Source organism: Aspergillus campestris, assembly GCF_002847485.1.
Source record: "Aspergillus campestris IBT 28561 chromosome Unknown P168scaffold_10, whole genome shotgun sequence".
In the NCBI taxonomy this organism is placed as follows: Eukaryota; Fungi; Ascomycota; class Eurotiomycetes; order Eurotiales; family Aspergillaceae; genus Aspergillus; species Aspergillus campestris.
The window spans coordinates 1,120,696-1,132,545 of NW_020194345.1; the positions used below are offsets into that span (position 1 = coordinate 1,120,696).

Sequence of the window (11,850 nt, forward strand, 5' to 3'; positions counted from 1 at the left end):
GGAATGGATTTCAATCGATCGACTGGGAGAATGTACGCAGTGAGAATACATGTTGTCCATTCTATTCTTATCTGGCAGACAGCGATGCCCAACCAGATCAGAACAGCAAGGGGATGACAGGAGAAGAAGGGGAGAAAGACTGGATATTTCAGAAAGACTAGGTAGAAAGCAAAAGTGGCAGGCATACATACCTTGCTTCCACCCCGTCTTGTCAACATCCATGCCTTGTAAATTATACTCGGTGGATACTCTGTAGATAATGTCAGAATAAAAACAAAAACATCATGAAATGAATCAATCGAATCAACTATCCACCATCTGGTATGGATCAATCCATTCCTATCTCTGTTTTGGCAGCAACTGATAAAATGAATGGCAGTCTCCTGCTCTATCGACCGGCTGATCAGCATATTGGCGGCTATCAAAGGGCCAGGAGAGCCCGTGAAGTCCACTTGAGCATCTGTAATACGGATACCACTATCGAGAATCAATTACAACCTACCGTCTAATATAATTCTTACAGCTGATCACCATCTCCCGTCCAGTAATGAAACTTCAATATACAACTCATTATTTTTCAGCAATTTTTCTTGTTACTATGCTAGTGTTGATTAGAGCAACAGACGGACAGATCTAGAATGCCAAATTTTTATCTACAGCGGTCGACCAGCTGATCCTCCAGCTACTTTCACAGCCAGCTGGAGGTATGTGAAGTCGCAACTTGCCGCTCCGAGGAATCCAGTCCCGCCAGTCATGCGCTTGTTATACATAGCACAGTATTAAAGATAAAAACAAGAATAAAAATAAAGAAAAAGAAAAAGACAAGAGAGAGCATGCCTTCCTGATCCTCTCTATCTCTGGCTGCCTTTTCTTTTTCCTTTATATGAGTTTTCGCTTCTAGACCTCATCTCTATTCCTGAACCCGAGATCTGCATAAAAACTCCATCAGTTGGGTTAAGTCAGGTACCATACTAGAAGTGGGTCCCCTCCCCTTCCAGATATTAAAGTAAATAATCAAATCCTTTCCAAGATCGCTAAGAATAAACCGGGTCAACCGTGGTTGAGTGGCGAAATATGAGCCAAGTCCAGCGCGCCCGCCAATGGCATTGTTATCACGTGTGCATAATCTTGTATTCGTATCTGGATAGCTCGTACGATGTAAGGTAAATAATGTAAATAAACATGAATAAAATACCAGGTATGGACCCAAACCAACCCCTGCAGTCCTTAGGCCCTTTCCATGGGTGACTGATTAATCCATCTCCACCAAACGATGAACTAGTTCAAACTTCTCCCAGGCCCATCTTCTCTCCTGTAATCTATCCAGTATCCAGTATCCCGAGCATTGGATACAGAGAGCTGCGGCTGGGATTGCCTTCTGGACGCATTCGTCTGCCCATCATCTTTTTAGAATACCGTCCGTCAGGCAGATCTTGTGGCAAAAAGTCGATCAAACGGTCCATCACAATATTGGACCGGCTTGGCTGGAGTGCTAGTGACGCTTGCGGCCGACCGTCAACGACAATCATGGACATCTTCTTCGGTCCAGGGTCTGGAAGATGGGGCCTCATCTCGGGAAGCTTTATGAATAACGAATTCTGTAAATGAAGAGGGCCACTGTTGGAATTGCTTGTTTTTACCTCGCGGGAGCCGTCTCAGCTCTGGGTTTCCGTAACTTCTATGGAGTAGGGGGGTAGTATGGAGGGTGTTTCGTGATTCAGCTCCTGTCCTCCGTTTATAGCCCTTCCAACCCTATCTACCTAGTACCTACCATAGAGGTAGATACTACGAAGTAGAATACAGCACTTCTCAAATCCTACTTTACGGACAGTTCGGTTCATGACTATCATTGCTGTATAAGTTTCCCATAACATCATCCCGACGAGTTTATCTGCCTGATGAACACCAAAGGATCCGCATGGTATGTGTATGTAACTTGGAGTATCTAGTATCTACCGTACGATCAACTCTGACCATCCCTTGTTGTCGATATTGTAGAGGCGTGTTCCTGCAGTGGCGGCATAGTGGATTAGATAGTCGTCACCAGGAGATGAATGAAACCCTTTTTGGCTGTTTTCGTACAATAGCCTTCCTCGAATAGTGTATGATCTACGGACTATCCGTACATACGATATCGATGTCGATGTTGTCTCGGCGCACGCAATGTAAATTTAATAAGATTGAATAAAGAATTAGAATGGAATAAAAGAGAATATCATATAGTTGCAAGTAATTCGTCTGAAACAATCGTATCACTGTATTACTACCGCGGACTCCGTACTAGTTAGTTCTCCTCGTTAGTGCTGAATATCATCATCGCGCCGACAGATGTTGTCAACCAGGAGGATCCTTTGTTTTCAGTCTGCCTTATTGCAAGGATTAGTTGGCGCTCCTTGATGACGGCTAAGAACGTCGTTGCTGAGTTGTTAGCATTCTAGTCTCTCTGATTGGATTTGTTTTGGTCGGTTCCTTGAAAAGTTGATTAAATCTTACTCGCTTCCACTGCCCACTGCAGCCACCACCTAGTAACTCACTAACTAGCTACCTACGTAATGATCACTTACCAAGGTAATTGAAAGAGTGACGACCGTGACACGATGGCCCTTTCGTCCAGCGAAGCTTTTTAGTCTGCATGACATGCCCCTATTCTGGCCACTCTCGACCGCATTGAATCTCATGATAGACTTTGTTTTCTCTGCTTCTTTTCTTTTCTCCTTTTTTATATCGTCTGCTGTCATCTCTCACCTCCTTTTCCAGCATCAACATCATGAAGTCAAAATTTTCAATTATACACACGTAGTACCCACTACCTAAGCTCTTCCCACGGTGACGCAAGAAATGTAACCAGTGTAACTTCCCTCTTAACTTCTTTCACCAGCTCAGTCATCTGTAGTACCTACCTCCCACATCTGTATTCTGTACAATATGTGGTGGCAAGTGGAGTTAAAACCCACCAGCTGTTCATTCCCAGACCAAGCCAAACCAACCCAACCCCGCATTCTTGCATACCCGCACGACAACGCATTCTTGCTCTGGCTGGGACGACAGGCAGTCCATGGTTGAGTTTCCAACAATGTGGAATTGAAGCTTCGGTGGGCTGCCTATTACCCTCTTTCTTGTGACACACGGCGAATCAGGTCTTTTTCAGCCTGGAGGACACTTTCGCCGTTGACAAATGCTGGTGTGGGTGGCCGGATGCATTCGGTAAGTTCGGGGGTGTCCACGGTCTGTTGCCTTGGAATACTACCCATGGTTACTTATTTTGATCTTGGAATGTGGGAATGATGATGGGGGTTGTCTTGTCAATTCTTGCGCTATCAGGAGGTTCCTCCATGTGTCTGATGGTAATTGTTGATTATTATACATGCCAAGTTTGTGGCACTTCTGTCGTCAGCACTGTGATATTATATGTAGACGGAAGCCGATGCATCCGACATGTTACACAACTGGGTATACACCTAGTATGGGTCATCAATGACCCATAGCGTAGAATCGAAACACAATGAGATCAAAATTTTTCTATATCCAAACTAAACACGATGTCATCCTGGCAAGGAAGAAAGATATCAAACACAATGATTATCCCAGTCCGGATACGAGGTGATGACCTAAGCGGGTAGTTCGGTTCCATGGCCAGACCACCACCAACAACCACTGAACCCAGATCTCCGGGGTAACACATCTGCCCACTACCAATACTATAAACAACATCATATATAGCCAATCTGAAATTTCTATTATCTACCTAGATACTACAAATGATGTCAGCCCTACGGCGCAGCGCCCGCCTAGGCATCGCATCAGACACCAAGGCATCATTGATACCCAGCGTCCAACCAAACAAGCGCGGCAAAACCCAGCGCAGCAGCAGCGGGATAAGCAAGCCCGCGCGGAAAGCCCCAGCAAAGGGAAGGGGAAGTCAAGCCAAAGCTTCAATCCCGGAGATAGAGCAGATCTCCTCCGCTCAAGCTTCCCTGGAAGATACTCCCGCAGCCCAACCTGCCTCCCAAAAGCAAGGACACAGCGCCAACTATTGGGATCCCACGCCCACCACCACCAGCAGAATCAATTCCACCCCACCCCCCCTTGACCGACCCGTCGAGCCGCACCGAACAAATGCAATGCTCCTCACCCCGCATGGATCCTCCCTCGTCGCTTACCCCGCCGCGACAGAGGCCCCCTCGCCTAGCAAAACCAGCCGACCCCGAAGACCCAGTCCCCTAGCCACGACAGGCACCCTGCTCGAACAAGCCGCCGCGCACCTCATCGCCACCGACCCCCGCCTAGAACCCGTCATCAGACAGTACCCCTGCCCGCTATTCTCGCCAGAGGGCCTCGCAGAACAGGTCGATCCCTTCCGCAGCCTCGTGAGCAGCATCATCGGGCAGCAGGTGTCCGGCGCAGCGGCCAAATCCATCAAAGAGAAGTTCGTGGCGCTGTTCCAGACAGGCGCCGCCAGTAATAGCAGTAGCGGCGATAGTAGCACCAGTATCAGTAGTAGTATACCCCGAACAGACTACTTCCCCACCCCCGAGGAGATCGCACGGTGCGATATCGCCGTTCTGCGGACGGCGGGCCTGTCCCAGCGCAAAGCGGAGTACATTCTTGGTTTGGCGGAGAAGTTCGCGAGTGGGGAGCTGAGCGCGCGGATGCTGCTTGATGCGGAGGATGAGGAGTTATTGGAGACGCTTACTGCTGTGAGGGGCCTGGGGCGCTGGTCTGTGGAGATGTTTGCTTGCTTTGCGCTGAAGCGGACGGATGTTTTTTCGACGGGGGATTTGGGCGTGCAGTATGTTTCTGTCCTTCTGGTTCTACCTGTGCTTCTGGGGATGGGCGGGTCTGAGTATACCTGCTGCTTGGACTGATACTAACTGACAATGATATAATAGGAGAGGATGTGCGGCGTTCGTGGGGAAGGACGTCAGCAAGCTTAAGGCTAAGGGAGGCGGTAAGTTTAAGTATATGCCGGAGAAGGAAATGCTGGAAGTAGCTGCGAAGTTCGCCCCGTATAGGTGAGTCTTTCTTGTGTGTTAGCTGCAGCGGGAACGGTTGTTGACTCGCTGTTGATGTTGTAGGAGCCTCTTCATGTGGTATATGTGGCGGATAGAGAATGTGGATGTTGCTGTGTTGGGATGAGACTTGCTTTGGTGATACCCTTTGTGATCTGTGTTATATATTGTAGGGTGGATATATAGGTGGGTATATGATGTGTGGTGATGTGCTGGGTGTGGACATTCAAGGGCGTGCTTTGGCACCCTGCTGTTAGTATGTACCTTATGTTATATCAATCATTGGAGACCGGTACGAGGGCCAGCGAGCCATACAGTCGCTGTGCTGGTCTACTCCTGGACATTGAATGAGACAATGAATTTGTACAGTATCAGTACACATGATAGAACGACATAAATCCACTTGAATTAACATCCAGGCCATGCACTTCGAAGTGGAGCACAGCACGCAATTCGCAACAAGCCCCTGCTTTTCCTCCGTCTATGCCCTCCGCTGAATCTTGTCTTTCTAACCAGAACGAACCCTCGAGGGTCGAGCGATTCACCGCTTGACAACGAGGTTGTCGAGATCCGCACGCTCGGCGGCCTCCTTCTCGATCGCACGGATGATGGGGCTGAGGTATTCGACGTCCTATCGAAGAAAATTAGCATACATTCGGTTTCTAATTGTCCATCGTATGGCGTCTATCATTTCGTGCATGGCGCCCCGGTCGATATAGGCATCAAATATGGGGCGCAGATCAGGTGACAAATCTAGCCGACGGGATTGGCTGATAGCGCGTGTGGAGTTTTGAGGGGGCATAAATAGGCACGTAGGAGAACGCAATCGACTCACCTCCTCGGGCTTGACCTGCTCAGCAGCGGGGAGAAGGTTGTGGGAGATGGAGCACTGTGTGAGGTGTGTTATTAAATGATGAACCTTTATGGGACGGTGGCGGGTCGACGAACCTGGAAGGCCCGGCGGATACGGAAGACACGGTCGTAGGCCTCCTTGGGAGGCAGACGCTTGAGCGCCTTCTGGACGGTCTCGGTCTCTTCGGGGATCAGGTCGTCCGCGCTGGTTATTGTTAGCTGATGTCCATGCTGGCTGTCCATGACATGATGACGTGAAAATGCTCCCCGGATCATCGGAGATATGGATATGGACCAGGCAGCCAGTGGACGGTCGCTGCACCACCAATTCCACCTGTCCTGCTCCCATATACCCCAACAACCCGGATCGCCTGTCCACAATGCCCGAGAGAAGGTGTGGCCTACCGCAGACCGAGTTTCCTGTAACCGGCGGCATCGGTGTACCAGTTGGCAATCGGCATCATCCAGCGCTTCAGCATCGGGCGCTTGGCGATGTAACTAGCGAGAGAAGGAGCGGACATGGTGAATGAGCCCAACGGGTGGTGCCTTGGGATTCAATTGACGGTATGGTGGTTGGTGGGGGGGGGTTGAAAGGGAGGTCGCGAGAAGGCCGGGAAGCTGAACAAGAAGTTCAAGTTGTGCAAAATGGACGGGCTCGGCGGGAACTTTCCCAAGATCATCCGAATTATGGCCTCAGGCAGCACTCCCGTTCCGATCCCTGGGTCGGCCCACGTGACATTGCCGTTGCGGATGCTTTTTGCCTGAGGCCGTGAAGCGCGACCGAAAGGCGTAATGATTTCCGCAGGCTAAGCTAACCCAAGGCCGCCTTTTCTACTCCACCTGACCGATGACTACGAACCAGTCAGTTCTACATCTCTCTCGTCCACAATCCTCCGTCCTCTCCCGTTCTCTCCTCCTTCTTTCCCGTCCCTCGTCCTCACTCGGCTTTTCTCCCACCCTGGTCAGATTTCCTCGGCTTACTTTTTATTGGGCATGAGCATTGTCCACCGTTAAATTTGCTTTTTTCTTGGATTCCTGTGGAGGGAACTTACTAGAGACCCCGCTCCGTCTGTGCTCCGAGTAGGTGAACAGAAGTCTAGATTGCGGCGACAGAGTATCAGTGTCTCTGGATTTCTTCCTCTTGTCTCTTCATACCCTCACGCAGGTCGTGTTCATTCCGACAGCGGTGTCGACCGAAAGACTCCATCCACATTTCCGCCCTACGGCCCGAACACTTTCTTTTCTCTAGGGTTCCGGGGCGAGCACCGATATGTTCGAGTCCGGGAGCCCTCGTGACAGTTAAGACGGACAGATAGACTGCAGGAGTACTGGCTGGAAAGATGTATTCAGAAGGACACGGCAATCCGGGGCCTACCAACGGTTCTCCGGAGCAGCAGGCTAGCCACTCCGATGTCGTCCCGTCGTCCAGCCTCCATGTCGCTTCTAAAATCCCATCGAACTCGACTTTTACCGATCGCCTCGAACTTTTCTTTATGCGCATGCCGGATTCCTACATTACACCGTTCTGCGGGGCCAGCGCGGGTGTGGCATCCGGTATTGTGACCTGCCCTTTGGATGTGATCAAGACCAAACTGCAAGCCCAAGGTGGATTTGCACGAAGGGGTGGGCAGGTGGGCGCCAAAACATTGTACCGCGGAATGTTAGGTACAGGAAGGATAATTGTGCGGCAAGATGGTCTCCGCGGCCTTTATCAGGGACTGGGTCCCATGATTTTCGGGTACTTGCCGACCTGGGCTGTTTATCTAGCGGTGTACGACCGGTCGCGGGAGTATTTCTATGGAACCACCGGTGAGTGAATTTGCCACAGCATGGGTGACGGGGGTTTTTTCCTGGTGGATTACTGACCTTGTACTCTTTTGCAGACAGTTGGTGGCTTGCACGAGGATACGCCTCGGTCACGGCTGGCGCCTGCTCTACGATTGTGACGAACCCAATATGGGTTATCAAAACACGACTTATGTCTCAAAGTGTCAGATCGGACAGCGAAGGAATGCGGGCTCCGTGGCATTACAAAAGCACATGGGACGCGGCGCGCAAGATGTACAAGAGCGAGGGGTTCCGTTCTTTCTACTCCGGACTGACACCGGCCCTATTGGGATTGACACATGTTGCTATCCAATTCCCACTTTACGAATACTTTAAGATGGCGTTGACGGGCTATGGCATTGGGGAACACCCGGATAATGGCAACTCCCATTGGATCGGGATATCCTGCGCGACTTTCCTCAGCAAAGTCTGTGCGAGCACCGCGACGTACCCGCATGAAGTGCTGCGAACCCGACTTCAAACCCAGCAGAGAACATTTTCTGTCCCAGGCTCGTCGTCAGGGGAAATCGCCTTTCGCGGAGCACTAGACCAACACCCAGATCACAGTCGGCCACCGGGAGCCGCTTCGTCAGATGGCATGCCTAATCGCCCACGGTACACCGGGGTGATCCGCACTTTTCAGGCGATCCTGAAGGAGGAAGGCTGGCGCGCCTTCTACTCGGGAATCGGCACGAACCTATTCCGTGCTGTCCCCGCTGCCATGACCACTATGCTTACATATGAATACCTCAAAAAGACGATTGGTCATCTTCAACACGAGGGACGGCTAAAACAGATTACGTTGGGAGAGAATCCTGACGATGCCGTCGGTATGTGAGCGGTTGGCGGACTTCTCGCCGACCGAGACCTACACGTCGTGGGCCCGACCTGGCTTCTCGGGCTGTCCACATGAGTTGCAATCCCCTTAACACAGTGTCGCTACTGGCAATGTATAGAAGCAGACCAGTTGCCCGCGACCACACATCACCCATGAAGCTACTCCTCTCCTTTCCACCTCCATAGAGACGCCATCTATTGGACGAGCTATTTTCCTCGGCATTGATGACTAGCATCATTGTTATTAGGGCGATCATCGACTCTAGCATGTGAAGATTTCAGATTTCACTGCGCGCGGTTCTCAATGATCACATGGATCGCTTTGCTGTTTTACGGAAGAATTTTGGTTCTGAGCGTTGTTTCAGTTTTGACAATATGTCGGCATTCTCTTGTACATAGCCTGTTTATACATTTCCTACATCAATGAAATACATACCCAGACTTTATTCTTTCGTTCTGCCGTAAGGAAACAGATTGAATGGATTTTAATCAGCACCCTGTGCCATTCCTTAGTACTCACTATAAACCACAGATCAAAATAAAACAGCGCCACCTGTGGAAGTATTCGACCCTTTCCTTGCTGTAGTAGAGGAAGCAACTGCGCTACTGCTGAAATAGTCTTCGGTGCGCCAGAAAAGGGAAGCCGGGATCATGTGACCAGTGGGGATTTAAAGTCGCCTGCCGATCTCAAAATTCTCCCACAACACACTCTTCATTGAAGACCTTCTCATACGACAAATTGCCACCAGAACAGCAGATGACGCTGTGCGATGCTTGCCAGACATTAATTGGTGTCTGGAAGTGTCGTTGGCATATTGAATCAAATAATGAATGAATGATTCAGACCATATCGTACTGATATCTTGCAAGATCCCAGGTTTCTTTCCTGGCTGCTTTTTTTTTTTTTTTTTTGCGCAAAGTCGCAGAATCAAGCGAAATCCGTCTTGTTATCCATTGATATGATGAACATTCTTTTAATGGTAGATCCAGTCACTTTCTGGAAATGACTATTCATACACTGAAAATTCTGATCATGGTTAATCTACGGAGTTTGCTTGATGCTTTCTCATATCCCCCTAGGGTTGATACATAGCTTAGCTTCGAAAATTTACTGCAAATAGAAACTTACTCTGTTGCTTGATATCTTGCATAAATTATGTGTACGTGTAGTCTGTAGGAGCTTAAGATCAGGATTGGGTCTTGAAGAATTGTCTTGTGAAGTGTTGAGAGCTCAACGCCGACAGCATGATCTTCTGATGGTTGCTGGTAGCGGCGCAAAAGTCCCTGGTACCTAATATGTACATCCAAAAATATAAACTATATCGAATACCGTAGTGGCATATCAGACCGGATTTTATTTACCGGCCAATTGCCAGACAGAACAAGCTTTGCAGAACCTGAAGGTGTTTTCCCACGGGAAACTGGCCGAGGCCGGGAAATGCATACTATGACGTCCGTGATGGTAACGGGGTAATGGGCATAGAGCTTTGGGATAAATTAGTTCTCACAATGCTTGGTTATCAGGAGAAACATTATTACTGACAATTTGACTGAATAAATATGAGAACAATTGACATAGTATAGAAGTTATATGACGTTCCCTACCCAGGCGCCTTAGGCACCAAAGCTCTTATCGCGGCTCCCCGATAAACTCGGCGGAAAAGAAAGAAGTTGCAAAGATCGACTGACTTTCTTTCGTCCCCCACAATCTTCAATATTACAGCTCATGCGAGGCGGAACTTCCTACATGCTCTCTGTTGGTTCTTACCTCTTCCACGAGTGCTACCTCTGCTTATAATCTTTTCCAAACTATGAAGTGATGCTGGTCCGTCATCTATAGTCAAGCTTATCGGGAATGATTGAACTAGGCCTCAGCCGTATAAGCCGCCTCCTCCAGCAGACGCCTCTGTCCTGGAAGGCTATTCACATCGCGGGGACGAATGGCAAAGGCTCTATCAGTGCCTATCTGTCGCACCTTCTGACTGCCGACGGCATCTGCTGTGGTCGGTTCACTTCCCCTCATCTGATTGACCGATGGGATTGCATCACTATCGGCGAGAGCGTGGTCCAGGAGTCGCTGTTCCGCCATATAGAAGCGCAGGTCAAGCTGCGCGATCAGACGCTGGGGATCGGAGCGAGCGAGTTTGAGCTGTTGACGGCTACTGCCTTTGAGATCTTCAATCATGAGCGCGTGGAGATCGGGGTGGTCGAGGTCGGTATGGGCGGCCGGCTGGATGCCACTAACATCCTGAACAACGTTCTGGTGTCAGTTATTGCCAAGATTGGCCTGGATCATCAGGCTTTGCTGGGAAACACCATTGAAGAGATCACCCGCGAGAAGGCGGGTATCCTAAAGCCCGGAGTCCCGTGTGTGGTCGACGGGACCAACTCGCCTGAAGTACTTTCGACGCTTGACGCTCGAGTCAAAGAGCTCGGTCTGAATGCGACATACACCAATCCGAACGCTCCCGGTGACTTGTCACCGTCTCTCGGCGGGGTTTTCAGAGACCTCGATCTACTGCCTCACCAGCGGGCGAACATGTGCGGTGCCGTATCAGCTCTGAAACTTGCCGTTCCTCGAGTCCGACCTGGGTCCGATGTGGATAGCCTCATCCCGCAACTATCCAACGTCGAATGGCCTGGACGGCTGCAAAAGATCGTTCTCAACCCTTTGATCACGCGCACAGAACCCGTCTTACTGGATGGCGCCCACAATGCGCAGTCGGCGGAGGTCCTCGGGCAGTTCGTGGAACAAAAGCTTCGTTCGCAAGGGAAAAGCGTCACATGGGTCATTGCAGCATCGCGGGGGAAGGACGTGACATCTCTCTTCCACTCGTTCATCAAACCGGGCGATCAGGTCGCTACTACGACGTTTGGCCCTGTCGACGGCATGCCCTGGGTCAAGGCAGCCGAGACCGAAGAATTGGCGACTTGCGTACGATCGATACCTGAGATCGGGGAAGTCAAGTCATTCGGAGATGATACTCTGGGCGCCCTCAACTGGGCTTCTGGCAAGGCTGGTGGAGGCAGCATGGCCATTGCAGGTAGTCTTTACCTTGTGTCAGACATACTGCGCCTACTTCGGGGTGCACAGAAGGACCGACTATGAAACAATGCTGGCAATTTGTCTTCTTTATGCGATACCCCTCTCCTTACCAGCCATATGTGGGATTATTTGTAAAATAGATATCTTTTGTTAAAGCAAATCGCATGGTGATTAGTTGCCAAACGGACCATTTCCAGAAGCTTTGTTCCGTAAGTTCCGGAACATCAACCATAGTAGCGCAGAGAACACCTTATTTATTCTAATTCTATTAAAAGCGCA

General features: G+C 49.9%; 4 protein-coding genes across 4 annotated transcripts; 3 read left to right on the top strand and 1 right to left on the bottom strand.

Moving 5' to 3' along the window:
- The first annotated feature begins 3,540 nt into the window (after window positions 1-3,540).
- Window positions 3,541-5,367, top strand: alkA (DNA-3-methyladenine glycosylase II). Its single transcript, XM_024841443.1, has 3 exons — window positions 3,541-4,789; window positions 4,890-5,012; window positions 5,076-5,367. Exons 1-3 carry the CDS (start codon window positions 3,759-3,761, stop codon window positions 5,134-5,136), a joined length of 1,215 nt encoding a protein of 404 aa, XP_024690833.1. The 5' UTR covers window positions 3,541-3,758; the 3' UTR covers window positions 5,137-5,367.
- Window positions 5,368-5,445: 78 nt separating this feature from the next.
- On the bottom strand, window positions 5,446-6,406 carry P168DRAFT_292324 (ubiquinol--cytochrome-c reductase subunit 7). The gene is made up of 3 exons (XM_024837565.1): window positions 5,958-6,406; window positions 5,845-5,898; window positions 5,446-5,640 (listed from the first exon to the last, which is right to left on the bottom strand). The coding sequence occupies exons 1-3, from the start codon at window positions 6,102-6,104 to the stop codon at window positions 5,551-5,553; spliced, it is 291 nt and encodes a 96-aa protein (XP_024690834.1). The 5' UTR covers window positions 6,105-6,406; the 3' UTR covers window positions 5,446-5,550.
- A 345-nt stretch (window positions 6,407-6,751) lies between these two features.
- Window positions 6,752-8,965, top strand: P168DRAFT_273285 (putative mitochondrial carrier protein). Its single transcript, XM_024835368.1, has 2 exons — window positions 6,752-7,670; window positions 7,745-8,965. The coding sequence occupies exons 1-2, from the start codon at window positions 7,202-7,204 to the stop codon at window positions 8,524-8,526; spliced, it is 1,251 nt and encodes a 416-aa protein (XP_024690835.1). The 5' UTR covers window positions 6,752-7,201; the 3' UTR covers window positions 8,527-8,965.
- A 1,263-nt stretch (window positions 8,966-10,228) lies between these two features.
- Window positions 10,229-11,737, top strand: P168DRAFT_292327 (dihydrofolate synthase). The gene has a single exon (XM_024837566.1). It carries the CDS (start codon window positions 10,381-10,383, stop codon window positions 11,632-11,634), a length of 1,254 nt encoding a protein of 417 aa, XP_024690836.1. The 5' UTR covers window positions 10,229-10,380; the 3' UTR covers window positions 11,635-11,737.
- Window positions 11,738-11,850: the final 113 nt, after the last annotated feature.

Coding starts and splice junctions, on each gene's coding strand:
- alkA (XM_024841443.1), top strand. CDS start 3,759: ATGATGTCAGCCCTACGGCGCAGCGCCCGCCTAGGCATCGCATCAGAC. Junction 4,790..4,889: donor ACGGGGGATTTGGGCGTGCA/GTATGTTTCTGT, acceptor ATGATATAATAG/GAGAGGATGTGCGGCGTTCG. Junction 5,013..5,075: donor GCGAAGTTCGCCCCGTATAG/GTGAGTCTTTCT, acceptor TTGATGTTGTAG/GAGCCTCTTCATGTGGTATA.
- P168DRAFT_273285 (XM_024835368.1), top strand. CDS start 7,202: ATGTATTCAGAAGGACACGGCAATCCGGGGCCTACCAACGGTTCTCCG. Junction 7,671..7,744: donor GTATTTCTATGGAACCACCG/GTGAGTGAATTT, acceptor ACTCTTTTGCAG/ACAGTTGGTGGCTTGCACGA.
- P168DRAFT_292324 (XM_024837565.1), bottom strand. CDS start 6,104: ATGGACAGCCAGCATGGACATCAGCTAACAATAACCAGCGCGGACGAC. Junction 5,899..5,957: donor GTATCCGCCGGGCCTTCCAG/GTTCGTCGACCC, acceptor CACCTCACACAG/TGCTCCATCTCCCACAACCT. Junction 5,641..5,844: donor AGCAGGTCAAGCCCGAGGAG/GTGAGTCGATTG, acceptor TTTCTTCGATAG/GACGTCGAATACCTCAGCCC.
- P168DRAFT_292327 (XM_024837566.1), top strand. CDS start 10,381: ATGATTGAACTAGGCCTCAGCCGTATAAGCCGCCTCCTCCAGCAGACG.